This window comes from Cololabis saira, chromosome 6 (genome assembly GCF_033807715.1).
Source record: "Cololabis saira isolate AMF1-May2022 chromosome 6, fColSai1.1, whole genome shotgun sequence".
NCBI lineage: Eukaryota > Metazoa > Chordata > Actinopteri > Beloniformes > Belonidae > Cololabis > Cololabis saira.
Genome location: NC_084592.1, coordinates 22,650,573 through 22,672,675, shown reverse-complemented (window position 1 = coordinate 22,672,675; position 22,103 = coordinate 22,650,573). Strand labels below are relative to the sequence as shown.

At 41.5% G+C, this 22,103-nt stretch overlaps 1 protein-coding gene across 1 annotated transcript in view; it reads right to left on the bottom strand.

Annotated features, from left to right (window-relative positions):
* The window catches only part of tmem198a (transmembrane protein 198a), a 45,143-nt gene that overhangs the window by 5,794 nt on the left and 17,246 nt on the right, over positions 1 to 22,103 (bottom strand). The window contains exons 2-5 of the mRNA XM_061723715.1: positions 16,720 to 16,961; positions 7,335 to 7,573; positions 6,028 to 6,240; positions 4,770 to 4,893 (exon numbers count right to left, since the gene is read on the bottom strand). Coding sequence (XP_061579699.1) covers positions 4,770 to 4,893; positions 6,028 to 6,240; positions 7,335 to 7,573; positions 16,720 to 16,858 — 715 coding nt within the window. The 5' untranslated portion in view covers positions 16,859 to 16,961. The remainder of the gene's footprint in view (positions 1 to 4,769; positions 4,894 to 6,027; positions 6,241 to 7,334; positions 7,574 to 16,719; positions 16,962 to 22,103) is intronic.

Genomic DNA, 22,103 nt, shown 5'->3' with positions numbered 1-22,103 from the left:
CGTGAGAGGGGACCATTTGAAAACTGTTTAAAAAAAGAAAGAAGCTGTTTGAGAATTTAGGGTTAAATAAGAGAAATGGGTGGGGTTGGTACAAAGGTGATGTTACATATGCCAATAGGATCCCTAATTGTTTAGATGTTCACAGTATCAGTGCATTTCCTACCATTGCCTTCACAGGAAGGCCAGAAAAAACATGAATCGTGTAACCTTAACGATTTATCTGTGTCCATGTCCCATGTGCTGTTCATTCAGCTGACAGATGATTTCCCTCACCGATCCACTTGGGTGCCCTGCTTACCCATTGTGCCCCAGTTTATTACCCTCACTCAGACCCTCCCCCAATACACCTGCTCCCTCTTCATTCTGACCCTCAGTGAAATTCTCCATCCCTCTTTCTTTTGTTAATATACCGCTCGTCACCATTAAAGCCAGTTTTCAGTCGTTGATGCTAAAAACGCATCAAGCTTATTTATCAATTTTCAATTGAAATGAGATAACAATTAACTTGCCTTTTATCACCAATCATGATGAATGATAGTAATATTATTTTTTTTCCTCCTCCATCTTTCTGAACACACAGTAGATAAAAAGCACGTTCAAACAACCCTGATGTTCTGTTTCCCTCCCCCCCCCCCCCACCGTTTTCATTTACAATCATTATTATTTGTATTTTTCCACTTATTTCTGCATGAGGGCTCTCACCACAATCCCACAAAAGCATTAAAGTGTATAGAATTAAGGATCCATTTCCTCTCGCACTCACAGCAAACTGTAATGCCTTTATATGTTTATCCCTTTCTCTCCACTACACAGAGTTGCAACATTTTCAAAATGGCACTAAAAAGCTGCCTAACTCTTTGCCCACGTCCTGTCTGGTAACCGCAGAACCCTGCTGTTAATCCCATTATTTGAGGCCATGTGTGACTTCTTCACTGGCACTTTGTAACTGTGAGCGCTTGTAAAAAACGAGATGCAGTGTGTGTAAATATGCCCCAAAAGTTATGCGTTTCCAGACCGAAAAACTAAATGAGACAAAATGTCTTGGTATTCTTTCGTCTATAATAGCAGGATTTTTCATAATTTTGTGGTTTTGTGCTGCTTTTATATATTCAGCATGTATGTATGTGCGTGTAAAGTGTGTATCGGTGTGTTTAATAAGAACACCAAACATGACAACTGCAGCAATCACTTAGAAATAAAGAAGGAAACGCCAGGGTAAAGGTTTCCACATTGGTAGATTTTCACAGAACAGTTCGTCACCCACTAATAAGCCGTAGTAGTTACTGTACAAGCTTGTGAGACTGATGTAAGCCTTCATTAAAACGTTTGTGTTTAGTAAAGCCTCTAGTTAGTGTAAACTGTGGTCTGTTAGGGCCAGTAGTCATAGCTGCAGCTACAGGACAAGACTAGAGCAGCTCATCTTAAACATAGCTTTGTTGTAGATATGCTTCGATAGACCTTTGCTGCAGGGGGGACACATGATCTACTGGGCGGTGCCCATCACCCTTCCTCTCTTTGCTTTCTTCAGATCAATCCTCAGTTATTAATTAGAAGTATCTCATCAGCATAATTGTCTCTCCATTGTTTTTTGTAGTTTGTTGTGCTGGTCTGCCCCCTCCTTTTCTCTTCTGTGCATGTTTGCAGGCCCTGCTACCCCTTCTGTCCCACGCTCTGATCATCCCACTCCTTGCTTGGTCCTGTCTGTGTGGATGTCTGGTAGATGCCTGCTGACAGCATGGCCTGCCCTCACCCCTGACCACCTCAGTGTCTGCTGTCTAAATCTGTTCATATAGTCGTCCCTGTAGTGCACCATCTAACCATTGTGTCCGTCTCTCATTTCTCTGTTCTCATTTCTCTCTGTCTGATCTCTCTTTTTCTGTTCTGTCCAGCTGGCCTCCAGCAGGACGGTCCCCACTCATGATCCAGATCCTACTCAAGCTTTCTTCCCTCCAAAAAGGGACTTTTTTTCTTGCCACTGTTTGGCTTATGGTTTTTCTCCCACAAGAGAAGTTTTTTACCTGCCAATGTTTGTGTAATAATTGGTCGGGGTCATGTTCTGGGTCTCTGGACAGCGCCTATAGACAACTTTCTTTTGTAATAGATGCTATATAAGTAAAATTGAATTGAATTGAATTAAATTGAATCTGATAGTGAGTTAAAAAAAGTCCATGTTGTAATCAAACCATCTGAGCCTTGGCCCTACTTTTAATTGTGGAAACATGGCCCTAGTGTGAAAAAAAATCCTGTCCACCTCTGGTCTAGCAGAAAGATCTTAAAAAAATGTTAATAGTGATGTATAAAAGTTATTAACTACATAGAAAAAGCATCTTGTCGGTGGGTCTTCGTGTTAGGTAAAGACAAACTCAGGCGAATAGCAATGGATAACTTTGAATCATTATTAATTTAAGAAAAATGAGGCCAAAAAGAGGAAAATCATGCAGACAATGCTAAATAGATTCATGACTCAAGACTTTAGATCCAGCTTCAGCAGCACAACCTGAAGTTGTTGGTTGTCAGTCACTCACATTGAGAATTTAAAACCTTCCTTCTTTATAGTATTACTTGAGTTCATTTATGGTCTTTTGGATGTGCACATCTCTCAACGTCCAGCGTTTTTAATTGAGTTGTGCCTATTCTAAGGTAATTTTCAGACGTTAGGCACCGATGGGTGCCCTTGCTGAATGCAAGGTTCTTTTTTTTTAGTTAGTTCAACTCATGTTCACAAACATTGTCTGCACTTTTTATGCCGTTTGTTGGCCCGCAACATTTAAGGGAGACTGAACACACAAATTAGAAACAGTAGGGTTTTTGTTATTGAATACAAACATTCATAGTCTTGGAGGAAAAAGAAAAGTCTAATGCGTACACTAAGTGGCAGCAGCAGCACGAATGGCGAACCCTCTGTGAGCCAGACCAGGAAATCTTAGCCTTATCCTGTCAGGTTCAGCCACTGAACAAGTGAAAATACTCTGAACTCTTTATTCTAACCTTTTCAGCCATTCTGGCCTAAATGTTTTGTGTGCTTTGGTTAATTATGCTGTTGCATGACCCAGTTTCCACCAAGTTTTTGCTGTCGGACTTACAGCTTCCTAACATTTGCTTCCAGAATGTTGAGGTACAGAGATGAGTTCACAGTCAACTTAAACAACCCCAAATCATTATACCTCCACCTCTGTGCTTGATAGTGGGTATGAGTTTTTTTCAGCATCCGTAACATGGACATAATTTCAGAAAGCTTTTGGCTTGTTCACGTGCAGTTTAACAATTCATACTAGTCGTACTCCCTTGTTCTTTTCAGTCATACAAGTTTTTTTTTTGGACAAGCCTTCCATACTGAGAACCATTATTATTATTATTATTATTATTATTATCTATTAAGATGTTGTCATTTCCCAAAATGTTGTGTGTATTTGTAGAAATGCGCTCAACATTAGCACACATCCTGCTTGAACTGTTTAGTCGAGTTCATACCAGTGAGGTTTTTACCCAAAACGACAGAAAATGCGAAGAACTTACAGGAGGAAAATCAGAAATTAAAGACAGCTGAACACATGAGAATAATGGGTAATTTGTTTTCATGAAGTCAAGGACTAACTTTTTTCTCTTCTTACTCTCACATTGTCATGCGTAACCCATCACAACTGGAGTCAGGAGGGCTAGACATTTTGAAAGAAGGTAAATCTGAGCTTTCTGCTGGTTATCGAGACTAAAAGAGGGTGGGTTGAGTGAAACGTGCATAATGCATTATAATTTAGTTTCTGTTACCGTTTACATGTTTACCAACAATAACACACATCAAAGATCAATTCAAAAAGTTATGTTAGCCCTATAAAAATGTGGGTTTACTTTAAATGGGACCTTGCGTTTAGTCAGACCTTAGAATAGCCAGGGGCAGATTAGTCAGTCAGTGCCACTGGTGGGGATTAACACCACTGCAAAGCTGTTGCCAGGCAATGCCATCACAAACCTCAGAGGGAAGCACAATGATGGTCACCCTCTCAATAACAAATGGTGTCCTTCTAATGCACATTAGACAAGGCTGAAGGAAAAGTATACTTCCTCAAAAATACTAAATTTAGCAAGCAGGTTTATTTGCTTTATTGAAAAATAACTGATGTTTGCGTAGTGATTGTGGGTTCACACCAATGATATGATAATACAATAAAAATCATAATGAATGTATATATTTTTGCATTTTACATAACTGTAATTTGTTTACCTTTAACATTTACTGAATCGTGACTACTGCAACATGTAATTTCCCTCCAGAGAATGATAAATAAACTTGAGAATCAAACTGAATTGAATTAAATCATGGCAATAAATTCAAGTGTACATATTAACATTAATGATTTAGCTTCACAGCCTGAAGGTTTCTGGTTTAAATCTTGGCTGGGACTTTTGTGTCTACATATTTGCAGGCTCACGTGGCTTTTTTCAGGGTATTCCAGCTTTCTCCCATGATCCAAATGCATGATGTAACGATAACTGGTGATTGTAAACTGTGTCTAAGTGTGAATGGTTGTGGTTATTCGTCTACATGTGACCCTATGAAATCCTGGTGACTTGTTGAGATGCTTTTCACCTGAAGCCAGGAGGGATTGCTCCAAGCAGACCCCTTGAGACCAGAGAAATGTATATACATATTTATTTTTTTAATGCAAGTCCACTGTAGCCACTCCCAGTGGCATTCAGGGGCGTTGGACTTGAATCCAATTTTGCAGTTTCCCTCTGTTTTGCACTTTACTTTCTGTTTTGTACAAACTCACCCTCTGTGTGAGAAAATCCCTCAGCTGTAACTTTCCATTGGATCAGCACTCCAAGAAGGGCCAGGACAGGCCAGACTCCCAAGATGACCCATGTAAACCAGCACACTGGCTTCTTTGGCGCCACCTGCAAGGATTAAAGTTTTTCTTTACTACACCCACAAACGATCTTTTAGAGGTACTGCTTGTATCATGGTTATGATTAGCTTTTGTAATACCCTTGTACATGCTGCATGTGTAAAAATATTCTTCTTTCAGCCAAAACCTAGATACTGAAGCATATCAATATCTTATTTATGTGTCTGAATCTTCTCTGCTGTTACATAACATAATGTCTGATATATTGTATACATATTATCTAAAATGTGAATATAATATATTTCATTTATGCAGAGATTTGAATAATCAGCTTTTACTTGTTTCAAGTCAACATAATGGCCAGAATATGAACAAAATCAGGATAATACTGAGAAATAATAAGTAAAAACACCCTAAATGTGTTAGAAGCTTTCTCTTCTAATCGCAAATTAAAATACTTTTATGTCCTTCAAGTCAAAACAAAACCTCTGACATAATATAATTCCACTTAATAGATAGTGTTGATGAAGTCCCTACAAACAAAGCAAGGTAAAGTTCACTTTGTATGTGTACAAAAAGTGCATAACTGTCTGTATTGTATATCAGTAACAATCTATCCAGATCTATGGAAGCAGAAGCTGTGAACTCTACTGCTTTTACATCTATTGATAATATGTTGAGATTCACATCAGTTCGGTAGATTTTACACTCATCATCTAATAATAGACCTAGGCTTGTTTAAACTCCATTATGCTCCTTTAATAACAGACTTTGTGTGAATACTCCAGCCTCACAGTCCTCTGTTAATCCTGACAAGATCAAATTAGCTATTTACACAGCGACATATTATCTATGTCGTCAAAACACGTCACCGTGGCAAAATTAACTAACATGAGTCACACTAGAACATCTTATGCACACTGAAGACTCTTAACTCAATCACTCCCTTATCCACCATGAAGAGAAGAGAAAATAATTGGTGTTGAGTCCTCTGTGAAGTCATAAATATTGGAAATTTCAGACCGAGCAAACAAGACAACAAACCCGCCTCAAGGTGATGGGCATCTTTCCTGCTCACAAGCACACGCTCAGAAATACAAACAGGTAAGTCAAAAAAAAAAAAAAAAAAACAACAACGACAACAACAAAAAAAAAACCCAACAACAAACAGCACTGTCCTCACCTTGAGTCTCTCGTAGATGTACTGCACCAAGGCAAACAGCTCTATAAAATAATCCACCGTGACAGTGATGATAGCGGAGCCAAACGTGGCTGTGGACAAGGTGACGAAGCAGCGCTGCCACTGAAGAGTGAGGACAGCAAACAAGGTTCCAGAGCCCAGGAGAATGCCCAGAGGAACCCACACCGTTTTAGGGTGATAAAACTCCTCCATGGCCTGAGACATGATGAAAAGAAAATGAAATGAAAAGAAAAAAAAAAAGGTTTGGTCAAGAATTTCAAGAATAATGTTAATTAATACAAGATACTAAAGATGGTAACATTTTAAATATGTAGTCAAATTGTGTAACAATGTAGCACGAGTTTGGGATCTACTGTCTTCTCAATTACCAGCTTTAAACTATGTCATGAATTGTTAACTCACTATTAAACCTATTTTAAGTAGACTTATATATGGCAAATCTAGCCCAAAGGTGGCCAACTGACAATATTCATGGTCAAAAGAATCATACTAGAAAATCATTTAATGAGCATTTTGCACATTAAATGTTAGCTTATAGCAGTAGCGTGCTACTTTGCTTGATTATGGACACTAACCACTTGTCTCACATGTTAGTAATTGTGGATATTGATTTAATAAAGTTCATTTTGTCCATGGCGTTACAATTTAATTTGCAAATTCTTTTTGTCAGACAAGAAATTCATTTTTTTTCTTCTTTTTTTTAAAATACCTGACATGTTTCTGCGATTCGGGCCAGAGTCCTCAGCCTTCATCAGAGGACTCTGATGAACATGTCAGGTATTTAAAAAAAAACTAAAAATATCTTGTCCGACAAACATAATTAGTATTTTCAATCATGGATATTGTTGTTATTAAGGATGATTATGTGACTTGAGAGGAAGTTAATATGACACAAGTAAAGTCACTTTTATATTGGATAACACTGAAAACATTCTTGGAATTACTTTATGTATTTTCAATATGATTTCAGTATCCACGGGGTCTCCTTGACATATTATTCAGACAAAACTGGAGTAAATTTGATCGAAACCAACTATTAAAAAGGTATTTAGCATTCTGACATGTGAGATATTGCCATATCATTGACAGACATACCCCCATCTTTAACCCAGATTAATATCTAGACAAAGACAGCTCCACACAGCAGTTTCAGTGTGATTTGTACAGAGGGAGGATTTTCTGTTTACATTTCTTGTCTAGTGAAGCTTAGATGCACGAACATGAGTAAAGCTGGACACATCAGTTTATTTCACAAATAAAAATACTGGAAAAAAAGGCAAATAAATTACCACCAGTGATGCCACCCCGGCCAGCAGGCCCAGCAGCAGGCCCACCATAAACAGCCCCACACTGCGGACCAACATGGTCACCAGACCACACAGGGTCCCGATGCCGAGGCCGATGCCCACGGACGCCTCCACGCTCAGCTGAGTGTCCATCACCCTCTCCTTGTAGCACAGCATGAAGATGACCACAGAGCCAAACATTAGGCCTGTGAGAAACAACACAGCCTTGAAGCATCGATAGCCTGGAGGGGAGACGGGGGAAAGAAAACAGAACCCCGTTAAAATATTACAGGCATATTGGCTGTGAGATATCAGCCAGAGACATCTATTAAATCAAAATGAGGTGGAACACAACATTGCTTCAACACTAAGTAAGCTACCAGCAAAACAGTGATTGTATAAAACATTTCCTTGAGATTCTTGGAGCCAAACATTATTAAAAAAAAGGTTGAAAGCATTGGATGGTATTTGGGATTAATGTTGCTTAAAAAGAGGTTAAGGTAAACCCATCAGCACAGTTATCCACCACATAATCTTCCATTGTCAAAACTAATTCAAAACAACAATAAACAAATAAATTGTTTTTCAATATTGTTCATAGAGATCCACATAGCTTATTACTCCCTAAAAGCCCTTTAAAATAATATTTCGAACCTAAAACAGGAGCTGCTGAGAGACCCGATGTGTTATTTGTTGTCAGATGCAACAGTTCATTTTCATTCTGTAATAACACTGTGCCATGTTCTCTGTTTGATCTGATTACTAACTGGAGATTGCTTTGTGGTTTTGCAACAGCTTTTGGGATTAAAAGGGTGCTTAATATTAGAGAAGATGCCTAATCAACAGCAATGAAATGTGATGCGGGCTTGCATTTGCTAGGAAGGAAAGAAGTGCATGTTCTTTTCCTTTTGGGCGTGTTTTTTTATTCCTCATTTGAGCATGATGGAGACATAAAATCGTGGCAAACATTTGAAGAAATCAACTTTGAGATATAGCGATCGCCACATCACAAAATGTTAGCTGTCTACGTTAGTGAAGAGGATTGGGGTAAAGAACAACTGTTCTTCTAGTGTTTCTTATTTCATACTCCCCTCTGACTTTGCTTTCTGTTTTAATGTACTTTATTGCAACAAAAACCAGAAGACAGACTCAGAAATATTACAAGCTGATCTCTATAGTTCAACTCTCCTTGGCCAGTTTTTATGTTTATTAGTATTTGTCTCTTCCTTTATTGTTTTCTCTGTATCTCTGGTTTTCTCTCTCTCTGACTGGACCCGATGTCAGATTGTTATCTTTGTGTGATCAGGCTTTGTTTAGCTCAACTTCACAATAGTCCTCCTCTTATCTACGACACGCACTTCTCAGCATAACTCATTGAAATGGCTTCTTCCAGCTTTCTTTATTCTTTCCCGGTGGGTCAGTCTGGTGGAAACCGCCATATTCCTCACAGCGGGTTGCACCTCTGTGACAGAAGGTCTGAAGGAGCACAAGTCTGACAAGGCGTAACTGGGGCGTTCTTTTGGTTAGCTGACGTTACAAGTCTTCAGCACCGTTCCCCCATATTTGACTGTTTACATCAATCAATAGATGAATTCTGAAATATCAGGCCTATTTTTTGCTCCACTGAATTTCTAGTCCATTTTTTCTCTGACTCATCTTTTCCTCTCCTCTCCCTTCTTCTTGCCAGTCACACTGTTATAAACCCCCCACCCCAGTCGTCTTTTGTTCCTCAATGCGTCCCGTACTTTTCCTCCAGCCATCAGTTAGTCCCATCTGTTCATTCTGGCTTAATAAGGCTATGTCTCACTCCTGCATTATGCATCTTATTTCAGCAATACCACTCACCAGCATGCAGTTTTGTGTTTCTGGATCGAACATATGTCAGCTAACAATATTCTACCCCAAATCATGGATCCAAACCAAATTCTTCATAGGAAAGAGGTTGAGGGGTGGGGGGGGTGCATCTTGAGTCTGATAACCCACAGAGATGTGTTTGACTAATCAAACATAGCCGTGGGAGTTCAGCCAAATATCAGGAATATTCCATCTCCTTCGTGCAGCAGTGATTATGCCTCTTACTGTATTTGTTTTTGAAGAATATATGCTCTCATACGCAGAGAGATAAACAGACAATATAGCGCAAAAGCATCTGGAGCGAGTTGATGCCAATCTGTTTCCGATGTATTTTTATGTGATGCTTGCCTGTTGATTAGTTCACTTTCCGATAGACTTGACAAAAAGAAACAAAAAACTTTGATATGCTGACATTCTGCTAACCATCTGCAAGTCCTCACAGTACGACTGGAGCGAGTGTGAATTTACTTTTTGCCCCAGTGGAGCTAAATATCTATGAATTTCAATATTCTTTGCACTTCATCTTTTAGAAAAAATATCAATCTTATCTCAGGGCTGCTAGCTTCCATGGCATTGATGCATACTGCCAACTTTTCTGTTTATTCTTTGTGAGAGCTGGTGGTAATACATTACCTGAACTTATCAACTGTTCCTATTGTCTGCACTTTTCAGAACTGAGGAGTTTCTTTTTTCGCCAAACATACATTTAAATAAGTAAAAAAAACACAATTGATTTTCCTTTTGAAACCATATAACTGGTTTGTGTGAAAAACAACATTCCCATGACCAAACAAGCACAATTCTGGCTTTTCATTTATTTCTTTGTTCAAAGAAAATCGGACAATCTATCAAACCCTTTCTTTGACAGTCTTCTTTATAGCAGCTTTGAACGTGCAATGATTTGGTTTTGTTTTGTTGTAGGATTGTCTGTTCTCCCCCTCCCTTTCTCTTCTCCTGCAGGTATGTGAGTGGCAGGCGGGGGCTGTAGCCGGCTTCTCCACGCTGCAGATGAAACACACCTGACTCCACTCTAGAAGCATCTCCTCCATAAGAGCCTGGTCTTCGCTCCGCTGCTCGGTGTGACTCCTGCCAATTGAAGCTCCTTTGCGGGAGTTTCCTGACTTATTATTTAGATTACTTGTCTGGTTATGCCAGAGGTTTCTTCCTGTTAAGGAGAGTTTTCCTTTCGAGAGTCGCCTGCTCATGACCGGGGATCTGTTGGTTTCCTTAGCTTGGCAGTTATAATCATCGTTGTTATTTTTATTGGCTTTATATCAACTGGACTAATTTAGAGTTTAATTCTATTTTTGAGCTGAATCAAATTGAATTTTCTGCTTTAAGCATTTTTTAACACTGTTAATTATGTGTCTGTTATTATTTCCTGTTATTATGTCTGAAACCAAAAATTAATTGAATTAATTTTCAAATTCAAACCCTAAAGTATTGTTAGTTAGTACTGTTAAAATAGTAAAAACTTTGATTAAACAAATTCAGATGAAAAATTGTTGTTTTTAATTAATTTAAAGGGTTGGTTAATGTAGGTCTTCATTTCTTTTTACGGTGTTTACACCTCTTTTTTTGTGCAAATAATCTTGGAACAATGACAGAATTGGATCAGAACCAAAGAAAAGCACATTTCGATTCCATAGAGAACCAGTCTGCTCCCAGCCTACCCATAATATCTTCTCAGGGCCCTCCCTTATCAACATTTACATATTAAACATTTCCCTGCGTTGGGCTTGTATCACTACACCTCAAACACACAACGAGCAGCTGCCACGTACGCCACCGTTTCTGCCTAACAGTTAAATAATCCCCACGGACCGGGCTTCTCAGGAGAGGAGCTTTAAAAAGCCGACAAGAGCTGCTAGTGGAACAGGGAGAATTAAAAAGAACAAAAAAATCATGTGCACTTCTTGTAGTCGACTTCAAACAACATTCTTTTGAAGGATATACTTGGTTGTGAAAAAACCTGCGTGATATTTCATTTCAAGCTTTAAGATATTTAACATGTTTTTACTTGGAAATCAAACTGTCCAAGAACAGCTCTGCAAAACCACATCTGCCACTGTGTTTCACGTTTATGGTTTACCAGTTACTTGTTCATGCATCACTGTATGACATTAACGGTTCAATAAGAAAATTGTCTCTTTGTACTTTATATTTGTCTTCTAAAATAACAATTCCAAAAAAGTTACCCCCTCCCCGATACTTACTTGATCAGTGTTCACAATGTTACTGAACCATTATTAACCCTCAGAAAAATGGTAAATAGTCAGACACTGGACAATAGCTGCTCCTTTGGACCAATTCTTTTTCCCAGTTTCTTTCACTTGTAAAGATGACATTTCACGAAGACTCAAATTAAGTTTCTCCCTGGTCCCTAGGGAAGGCCTCTGTGGCTTAAAGGGGACATGTTATGACAGTAGTTTATAATTATGTGCCATGGAACATAAGGATGTCCAAAACTGACGACCAGTGACAACCCTGTCTATTTTTTTTTGTCATGAACATATGCTCTTTATATATCTACGGGGTTCATCACAGGAATAGATTAGAGTAGATTTATCCAGCCGCTTTAACTTCACATCTACGTGGCTTCCGGCTGTATTTGCTGTTCCTCAGGAGGATGTAATGTAAAGCTGTGGGACGGGTCTCTAATAAGGCACACCCCTGCTGTCGAGAGAAGTTCAATTCTTAAAGGGAAAGTTCGTTTTTTACAACCTGGACCTTATTTCTGGCATTTTTTATGGTTGTATACTCACCCAGAGGTGTTTGGTGTCATTTGGAGTCCTTCGGAAGATATTAGGAGGTTTTTTGCGAGCCGCTTCTCCATATAATGGTAGTGAAGGGGGCACCGCAGGACACAGACGATGCAGCGTCTAAATAACACATGATTGCCGCGAAACTCTTCATTTCTTTTATGAATCACTAGATCTGCTTCCAGGACCTGTTGTCTACATCCAGGGTTGTCTGTGTATTAAATAAATCTGTTTGTAAACAAGACCTCTGAACTCATGGCGTCATCTCTGTGCGCGCATCCCAGACGCAGCTCCGTGTACAGCTGGAGTTCGCTACTGTTAGTTTACTGTTAGTTATTTGAAACATGTCTGAATATTTGTCAAATTCTGAGGTTGTGGACGACGACCTTGAATATGATGGACGTCCTTACCGTTTTGAGCCAGAGTATACGGCTGAAGTGCTCACTAAACGGAGGACAGAGTGCGCGCACAGAGATGACGTCATGAGTTCAGAGGTCTTGTTTACAAACTGATTTATTTGTTACACACACAGCCCCGGATGAAGACAACAGGTCCTTGAAGCTGATCTAGTGATTCATAAAAGAAATGAAGAGTTTTGCGGCAATCATGTGTTATTTAGACGCTGCATCGTCTGTGTCCCGCGGTGCCCACATGCGCTACCGTTATATGGAGAAGCGGCTCGCAAAAAACTCCTCATATCTTCCGAAGGACTCCAAATGACACCAAACACCTCTGGGTGAGTATACAACCATAAAAAACATTTCAGCAGAACCTCGGTCCCCCTGACACCGCAGCAGAACCTCGGTCCTCCTGACACCGCAGCAGAACCGTGGTCTGTGCATCCCTGGCACCCGCTCACGTCAAACTTACCGAAGCATTTCCAACGCAGCAGGCCCAGTATTTGGGCCTCTGCCGGTAAGTTTTGATACAACTTTTACTTCTCCCGTGTACACCGCAACTGTCTGTGTCTTCTCTCCGCTGTGGGCTCCTCTTGGAGCCCTCGCGAGTAAGTTTTGCTCTGAACCACCGGCTAAAGCAACTAGCTAGCTGCTCGCTACTCTGCCATTACTCCTTTACTGGTCACCGCTGTTTTCCGTCCTCAGCCACCACCTCCTCCACCTCAACAAGCTTACCTGCTGGATGTAGCATGCTGTGGCTAATCCTGTGGATATTCCTGGGGTTTTCGTCGCTCCTCTACACCCGGACCCTCGGCTCCTCGACGCTAGCTCTCGTTAGCTTCCAGCTACCGCTCTCGACCCGGACCATGCCGCCGCTCCACTCCGCCGCGGCCCACCACCCGCGCCCGACACCTGGTCCACTCTGGCAAAACCATCCTCCACACAGCCGCTCAGGACGCATGTTTTCATACAGCTTCACGTCGCCAAACTCCATTCCTTCCTTCTGGTCCTCCTGCCGTCCCGCAACTTCGTTACGTCATCACAACAAACAGAATCTGTCCAATCTCCGTCCACTTCCTCAGTCCTCTCAGCCAATCACCAAGCAACACCACCTGAAACTGGCTCTGTTCAACACCCGCTCACTCAACAACAAAAGCCTGCTGCTGAATGAATTTATAACGGACAATAATCTGGATTTCCTCTGTCTAACAGAAACCTGGCACAAACCCCTGGACTATTTCTCACTAAATCAGGCCACTCCCCCCAACTTCACCTACATGGAACAAGCTCGCGCTGAGGGGCGGGGGGGCGGTGTTGCAGCAATATACAGAAAGGACATTAAAGCAACCTCCATCCCCATTCCTGTCATTCCGTCGTTTGAGCACGCTGCCTTCAAACTACCTGGCCCCACTCCTCTTGTCACCGCCGTCATTTATCGCCCCCCCAAACCAAACCCCTCCTTTCTCTCGGATCTCTCAGATTTTCTGACCCAGCTCTGCTCCATCTCTCCCTCTGTTCTCCTCCTGGGTGACTTCAACTTCCACATCAACGATGCAAACTCTAAACCTGCTGCTGAATTCCTGGACCTGCTACACTGCCTCAACTTCACTCAACACGTCGACTTCCCCACTCACGCCCGCGGCCACACCCTCGATCTCGTCTGCTCCACCGGCCTCACCATAAATCAGCTCTCCAGCCTCAACCTCCACGTGTCTGATCACCTGGCAATCATTATGGACATCAACATCCCCATCCCCACTCCCAAAGAATCACGCAAAATATCCTTCCGCAACATCAGATCCATCTCCCCCTCTGCCCTCTCAGCCTCTCTTGCCACTCAGATGTCCGCCTCCCCTCCCCCATCACCCGACAACCCCTCGGACCTCGTGGATTACTACAATCATACACTCTCCTCCTGTCTTGATCAACTGGCTCCCATCAAAACCAAAACAGTCTCTTTCGCACGCTCAGCACCCTGGTACACCCCTGAACTCCGCAAACTGAAATCCCGTAAACGTCAACTCGAGCGACTCTGCAAGAAATCTGGATTAACTGTTCATCAACTCGCCTACACTGATCATCTCCACCAATACAAGGATGCCCTCAACTCAGCTCGCTCCACCTACTTCTCCAACATCATCCATTCCGACTCCTCCAACCCAAAGGCTCTCTTCTCCACAATAAACAAACTTCTCAAACCCAGTGACAACATCTCCAACTCCTTCACAGTCTCTAAGTGCAACGACTTCCTCTCATTTTTTCAATCCAAGATCCAGACCATCTACAGTAACCTGACCACCTCCTCCACCCCCTCCACCTCCCCACCTGTTTCCCCCCCCTCCACCTCTCAGTCCCTGTCTCACTTCTCTCCCATGTCTTCAGCGTCTCTTTCTACAGTCATGATGGGCATGAAAACATCTTCCTGTGCTCTGGACCCCATCCCATCCACATTTATAAAAAACTGTCTCCCAGCCATCTCCCCACTCATCATCAACATCGTCAACTCCTCCTTCAGCTCTGGATCAGTCCCGGACACCCTCAAACTGGCAGCTGTCACCCCCATCCTCAAAAAACCTGGACTCAACCCTGACACCATGAACAACTTCCGGCCCATTTCCAACCTCCCTTTCCTGTCAAAAATTCTGGAACGTGCCGTCGCCACTCAGCTCAAGACCCACCTCACCTCCAATGATCTGTTTGAAACATTTCAATCTGGTTTCCGCTCACGTCACAGCACAGAAACAGCCCTCATCAAAGTCATCAATGACCTCCTTCTCTCCTCCGACTCCGGCAACCTCAGCATTCTCCTTCTCCTGGACCTCACAGCAGCCTTCGACACCATCAGCCACACCATCCTCCTTTCCCGCCTGGAATCATCTCTCTACATCACCGGATCCGCCCTCTCCTGGTTAAAATCCTATCTCACCAACAGACATCAATTCATCAGCATCAACAACTGCTCCTCCTCCACTGCCCCTCTGTCACAAGGCGTCCCCCAGGGTTCGGTGCTTGGTCCTCTGCTCTTCATCCTCTACATGCTCCCCCTTGGCAACATCATCCGCCGCCACCGCCTCCACTTCCACTGCTACGCCGACGACGTCCAACTGTACATCTCCACCAAATCCCTCACCTCTGCAACCCACTCTACCCTGACCAACTGCCTCACTGAGATAAAATCATGGATGCACTCGAACTTCCTCCAACTCAACTGCAACAAATCGGACATGCTCATCATCGGCCCAAAATCCCTCACCAAAACCGCTCACAACTTCACCCTCACCATGGACAACTCCATTCTGTCTCCCTCCACTCACATCCGCAACCTCGGCGTTATCCTGGACAACAACCTCTCCTTCCAACACCATGTCAACCACATCACAAGGACTGCTTTCTTCCACCTCAAAAACATTGCCCGTCTCCGTCCATCACTCTCCTTCTCTACCGCTGAAACCTTGATCCACGCCTTCATCACCTCAAGACTCGACTACTGCAACAGCATCCTCTACGGTTCAACTTCCAAGGTCCTCAATAAACTCCAATACATTCAAAACTCTGCCGCCCGCCTGCTCACCCACACCCGCTCCAGAGATCACATCACCCCAGTCCTCCAGAAGCTCCACTGGCTCCCCATCCCTCAACGGATCCACTTCAAAATCCTTCTCCTCACCCACAAAGCCCTCCACAACCAGGCCCCCTGCTACCTCACCGACCTGCTCCACCGCTACACTCCCTCCCGCAGCCTCCGCTCCTCTGACGCCAACTTCCTGTCCCTTCCAGTCAGAACCAAGCACCGGACCTGGGGCGACAGGGCCTTCTCCATCGCTGCTCCCACCCTCTGGAACTCCCTCCCCAAAAACATCTGTGACTGTACAGACCTCCCAGCATTCAAATCCCATCTCAAAACCCACCTTTACAGAACTGCTTTTAATGTGTGATTAATGTCCTGTCTCATGTTGTGTCCTTATGTACTGTCCTGTGTAATTGTAATTTGTATTTGTGTTTTGTTGTAATGTAAAGCGTCTTTGAGTGCCCTGAAAAGCGCTATATAAATAAAATGTATTATTATTATTATTATTAAAAAATGCCAGAAATAAGGTCCAGGTTGTAAAAAACCGAACTTTCCCTTTAACTCCACCCCATGAAACCAGATCCTGTGAACAGACCTGTACTGATATGATTTTTTTTAAGTGCTTATGTTTTTAAGTGCTTATTTCCACTGAATCGGGTCACCAACATTTCTTTAAGACCTCAGAAAACTGTCCAACTTTTGACCAAAGTGCATAGTTCATATCTAAAATACAGAAGTATTAATATCTTCCCGACACTTAAAAGGAAATAAAGCCGACTTTCTCACTTGACTTGATCATCACTTACCAAAGAAGCAGTAGATGATTCCAAAGAGGCAGCACATGGAGCAGACCACCGAGGGCACGATCTCATATCTCCTCTCAATCTCCTGGTCACACTTCAGCCCCACGTCAGCCAAACCCAACAGCTGGCTGGTGGAAGTCATGGTGACTGGAGAGGGCTGCGTCCGAGGGCAGAGGTAAGGGGCGGAGGGGTGTGTGCGCAGGGATTACTGGATCAGCGGGCCTCACCCATGGAGATGTGACATCCTACAAACAGAAGGCACGGGGCCAAGAGCGGTGGAGGGAGGGGAGGAGTGAGAATGAGTGAGGGACAGAAAGAAAGGACCGAGTGATTATTGATTGCTCCTTCTGAGTACTCAGCTGTGAGTGCTGACAGTGCAGGAACTACGCTCCATCATTTTGAAAAAAGAAACATGTGAGCACAGCCACTCTCACAAACACCGCTTAAGACAGAAAGCAATGCAGTCACCGTTCTTCACTTAGATCTGCCAATACCGAGATTGCTACGACTAACTGGCGGAAGTATTGGGCGAGTTGTACAGGATCTGCAGCATGCACATAATAGTCGCATTTGCATACATCTGCATGTCATGAGACATTTGTAGCACAAGTACGAGAAAAATCGCTGGCCTTGTACATGAGCTACAAAGCAGCGCGTTTCAGGAAAAGAAATCCTTGTGTGTTTTCTAATCACTCACTTCAAACAACACATCAGCGATTAACACTCAGCAGTGATTAAAGACCAGGAACATACAAAACAGAGATTTTGCACTAGCGAATAAAAGGAGCTATGTTTGCAATTGTAATGCTTTTTTAGGAGTGTTCGGGTGTTTCCCTTTGGGCTGTTTTGTCGTACATTTTTTTCATCATCAGATTTTGTGTGAAAACAGCCAAGGACAAACTCAGACAGGCCCAGAATCAACTCCATCCTCACACACCATGAAGTTTCAAACCCTTTAAAGTGTTTTGTATTCAGTAGCTTCAATCATCTCCAACTTTATTAGATTCCTTTTTCTCCCCTCTTTCACAGCCGAGTCAGACTCCGCTGCTTTCACAAGACCTTGATACCCCTTTATCATCACATGTCATAGCGGTCACTCAGTATGTAAAAGAGATTATGCTGTATGAGGACACATCCAAATATCGCCTGTGCGTGATGTGGCTGTCGTGGAGTCATGGCGAGCCAGAATATAAAGCAGAAGCTTGTTGCAGAGAGAAAAAAAAAAAGATTACAAGCGCTAAGAATCAAAATAGTGACAGAAAATGAAAAATGTATAAGGGAAAGTGTAACAACAGCCATCCAATTCAGAATCTGAAGTCCAGTGAAAGTGCTCAAATCCAAGAACATCCTGTGCTTTATCCCTCCATGATCTCGCCACATAAAGCTGTAGGTTAATACCTTGCATTGATAAATCTTAAGGCAAATTAACCCCTTAGTGCCTGCAATGGCTAAAGTTTATCTGGCAGTGTTAAAAGCTCAACTGTTCTCATGATTGATCCAAGAAGCTCAGAATACTTATTTCTGAACATTTCCACTTTTTTTTAAGTGAATACACTATAAAAATCAATTTCAAAGAAAGGTAAAAAAAAAAAAAAAAAAAAAGCTTTTTTAGGCTATTTTGCTGGCTTTAATAATTCTAGTCAAGAAAAGCTTTCTAACCCCACTGGAAAATAAATTTTTTGCTTAAAATAAGACAATTTTCAGTGGATTCATGGAGTATTGGACTTATTTCTAGAGGGCCTTATTTGGATTGCGCTAAAGGCTCCATTACATTGCATGGACAGTAATTTTCACCTTTTTTTCCCATGAATGTGTCTTCACACCCCGTCTCTACCACAGAGACTTCGTTCAGACCTTGCAGTAAAATGTGTTCTTGGAAAAGCCCTCAAAAGTGGCCACTTAAAAGTGGTCTGGGACAACTGAGTCCATATTCTCATCATAGTCTGAACAAAAAATATTGTAGTCTAATGAGATTGCAGTCCCCTGACAGCATGCAAAATATTATGGAGGATCAAAACGGACATAATTGAAAATAAAAGCAGAAATATATATTTGTAGTTTTTTCTTTTCTTTATACAGTATATGCATTTGTTTTTTTTTTTACATTCTCTTGTCTCCTATTTGATCTATTAATGTTATGTGGTGTAGGGGTAGTCAAAGGAACATTATAAAACCAACAAAGCAGCTAGTGTATATTAACTATAAATCTGTACATTAATATTACTAGTTTTAGTCTTGTAGAGTAGAATCTAGATTAATGTAATTCAATATTGAGGACATTTATCAACTCCAAACGGAAAAAGCACTCATTAGCTCTGGCCTTTCTGCTGGTTGTAAGCGCAAGAAACACTAAAGTTAAAGAATGAGTTTTTACTCTTTTTTACTTTCGATATTTTTGATATAGCCTCCTGCGACAAGGATCTGGACACCGGCGGTTGCACAATTGTCTTCATTTTGGCCCGGTTCTGATTTTTCCTGTTTATTAACCAATAGCAGAGGAGCTGGACCAAGAAGAGCAGCCCTCCTCATTTGATTAATGAGGCAGAAATGGATGAGGTAACGTAAAAAGAAGAGACAAGGAAATGTAAAAGCAACAAATGCATGTATAAGGAAAAGGAAAAACAAAAAATATATATTTCTGCTTTGATTTTTAATTATGTCAGTGTTGGTCCTCCATAAAATTGAGCCTGAAACATGAAATATGGAAAAAATGTGAAGGTCTGCAACATTTTCTATACGTACCATAAGAAAAGATAATATAGAGACATTATAATTTCAGAAAGAAAAAATCCACCGAAGTAAAGTCTCAAGTGATGATAAAATTGAGCACAAATGCCCCTACAATTGCAACATGCTGTGAGCCGTGTATCACTGACTAATGCTGTGAGCTGAACACCCACACACAGCTACACATTCATTTAGGCACCAAATTACAATGGTTTAATTTCTCGCTGTGACACAAATTAAGACCTTCTTAGTCAATAAACTCTGTGGCAGATCCATTTCAATGGAAAATATCAATCATAACATGTACACTGCGTTTTTCCTACTCTTGCTTCTCACCTCGTCGTGTTTAAATGGCCATTTAATTTATGTAAATGTTTATCCAGCTATCCCAGCACTTTATGGACCATTTTTTAATACAGATGTTTTCTTCCAGTGGTCCCAGTTATAATCCATCTAGTGGGAGCAGTGGGTGCAATCTGCAAACCAGCAAAACCAGCTGTTTGTCTAATAAACAGTCTATTCTTGATCAGCAATAGATAAACACAAAATCTTGCCAGAGGAGTCCCAGAAAAAAATGCTAATCTTTTGCATATATTACATTTTATTGTCCTGTTCCACACACTTGGATCTAGTAATATAGTTCACATGTCAGCTTCTTGTGTCAGACTGTAGTCAGGAAACACAGTATCTGTGGGTTAGAGGGCTGCATTTCAAAAGTCAAGATCTGTTGCTCGGGATCCATTACTGTTGTCAGGTTTTCTCCTTCCGGTCAGTGCACTTGTCTTGTCTGAGCACAGATGACATACCCACATACTCGCCCTCTCTGTTCCAGTCTGCCTATCTTGGGCTTATCTTGCTCATTCATACACACGGTGAGCAAGATAAGAGCACATACACACACACACACACACACACGCACACACACACACACAGGCCTGCCTGATTACACAGGGGACATAAGCCCTTGTTAGTCTGCAATGACTTAGTGGGTCATGATGAGCGGTAGTAATCGCGTGCACACACACGTGCACGAGGGATTTTGGCAGTGCAACACTACGCCATGGTTTAGACTAAAACTACTTCGGAGAGTTAAAAAATGATAATAGCCTATTACAATTCTGCAGAAAATTCTTGCATTTTTGCACAACATAATATATCACCAAAAGTATGTCTAAAGTCTTTATTTCATTTTCATAAAATACTGTGAAATGGGACTATATTGATCCTGACGTTGTGAATAAATCAAAGCAAACACATCATCTAAATTGGGGGAAAAAACAACAACCAAAGCTAACATTTGTGTGTAACACATTTCTTTGACGCTGGTGTGTGTAAAATGAGATAAGTGAAATTGAAAAGGTTTTCTATATACTTGGTCAGAATTATCATCCGTGGTGGGGAGAAGGTAATATGACATTTAACTAAATAACTGCTGTAAAGCTGACAATACAGGCTGGAAAGTCAGCTGGTGAATCTACTTTAAAATTAAAGATTTTTCTTTCTGCACGGATTTTATACTGGAACATGTTCAGTCACCTACATTTCAATAATTAATAATTAAGGTGATAGATAAATATTTACAAAAACCTTACCCTAGCTGTTTGCTGTGTAGATGGCTATTACTTGAGGAAAAACATTTATTCCACGCCCACCAATAAAAGTGCACACGCATCCAGATCTGCAGCCTCAAACAAAAAGTAAAGACATACTTGTTTGCATTCTGTTCAGTAGCTCAAAAACCTATATATATATATATATATATATATATATATATAAAAAAAAAATCAATTGGAACAACATTCTTCATAATTTTCTCCACTCTTACGCTGACAAATTTTGCGAAGGCTGCAGTTTAGTCACACCACAGGCAACCCAAGTCTGAAAGAAAACCTGACTGAGAATTCGAGACATGCACCTAAAACGGTCTACCTCGGTGGCAAAATGAACAATGGCATTTTGAAAGAGCGATCAAAGGGATTTGAATGAGTTTCAAACTCGACTTTAGTTAAAAAATAACTTCTCTCTTCATGGTTCCTCTTCTCCCGTTGCCTGTTCCTTGCATCAGTTTTCACCGATTTGAGCAAACATGAAGTTCTTTGCAGCACAAAGTCATAAATTCTTAGAAAGAAGGAGCAGGTTGCTTGGATACACAGTCGTTACTAATGAGGAAACTTCCTACGAGAACTGTCACCATTGCTGCGGTCACAAGGAGGCGGGGAGCTGAAACAGTGTCACACAAACAGGATGAATCCAATCCCTGAATTCCAATCTGCCCCCTCACAGACTCACACCCTTACAGGCGCGCTCCCGCGACTTGCGTAAGGGTTCAGGGCTGTCCCATTCCTAAAGTCGTTAAGTGCACGAGGGCTCCCAGCAGACATTTTGAGCCCTTACTGCTCACTTACTCTAAGTGAGCATCTCCGCAGGCTTTTGGAAAGGGAATTACCCACAGTTCATTGCGTTGTGACATAAAAGGAGGTTACCAGGAGAATGTAAACAAAACAGACGGAGGGAGCTGGATGAAAAGGAGGAGGAGAGGGAAAAGAAGAGGGATGACCAGTTATCTAAGTTAATTGACATTTTTGGGAAGATGGTGGACAAAATGTAGTTTTCTTCATACTTTTTTTATTCATAATTTGAGGTTCATTTATATTAGACAA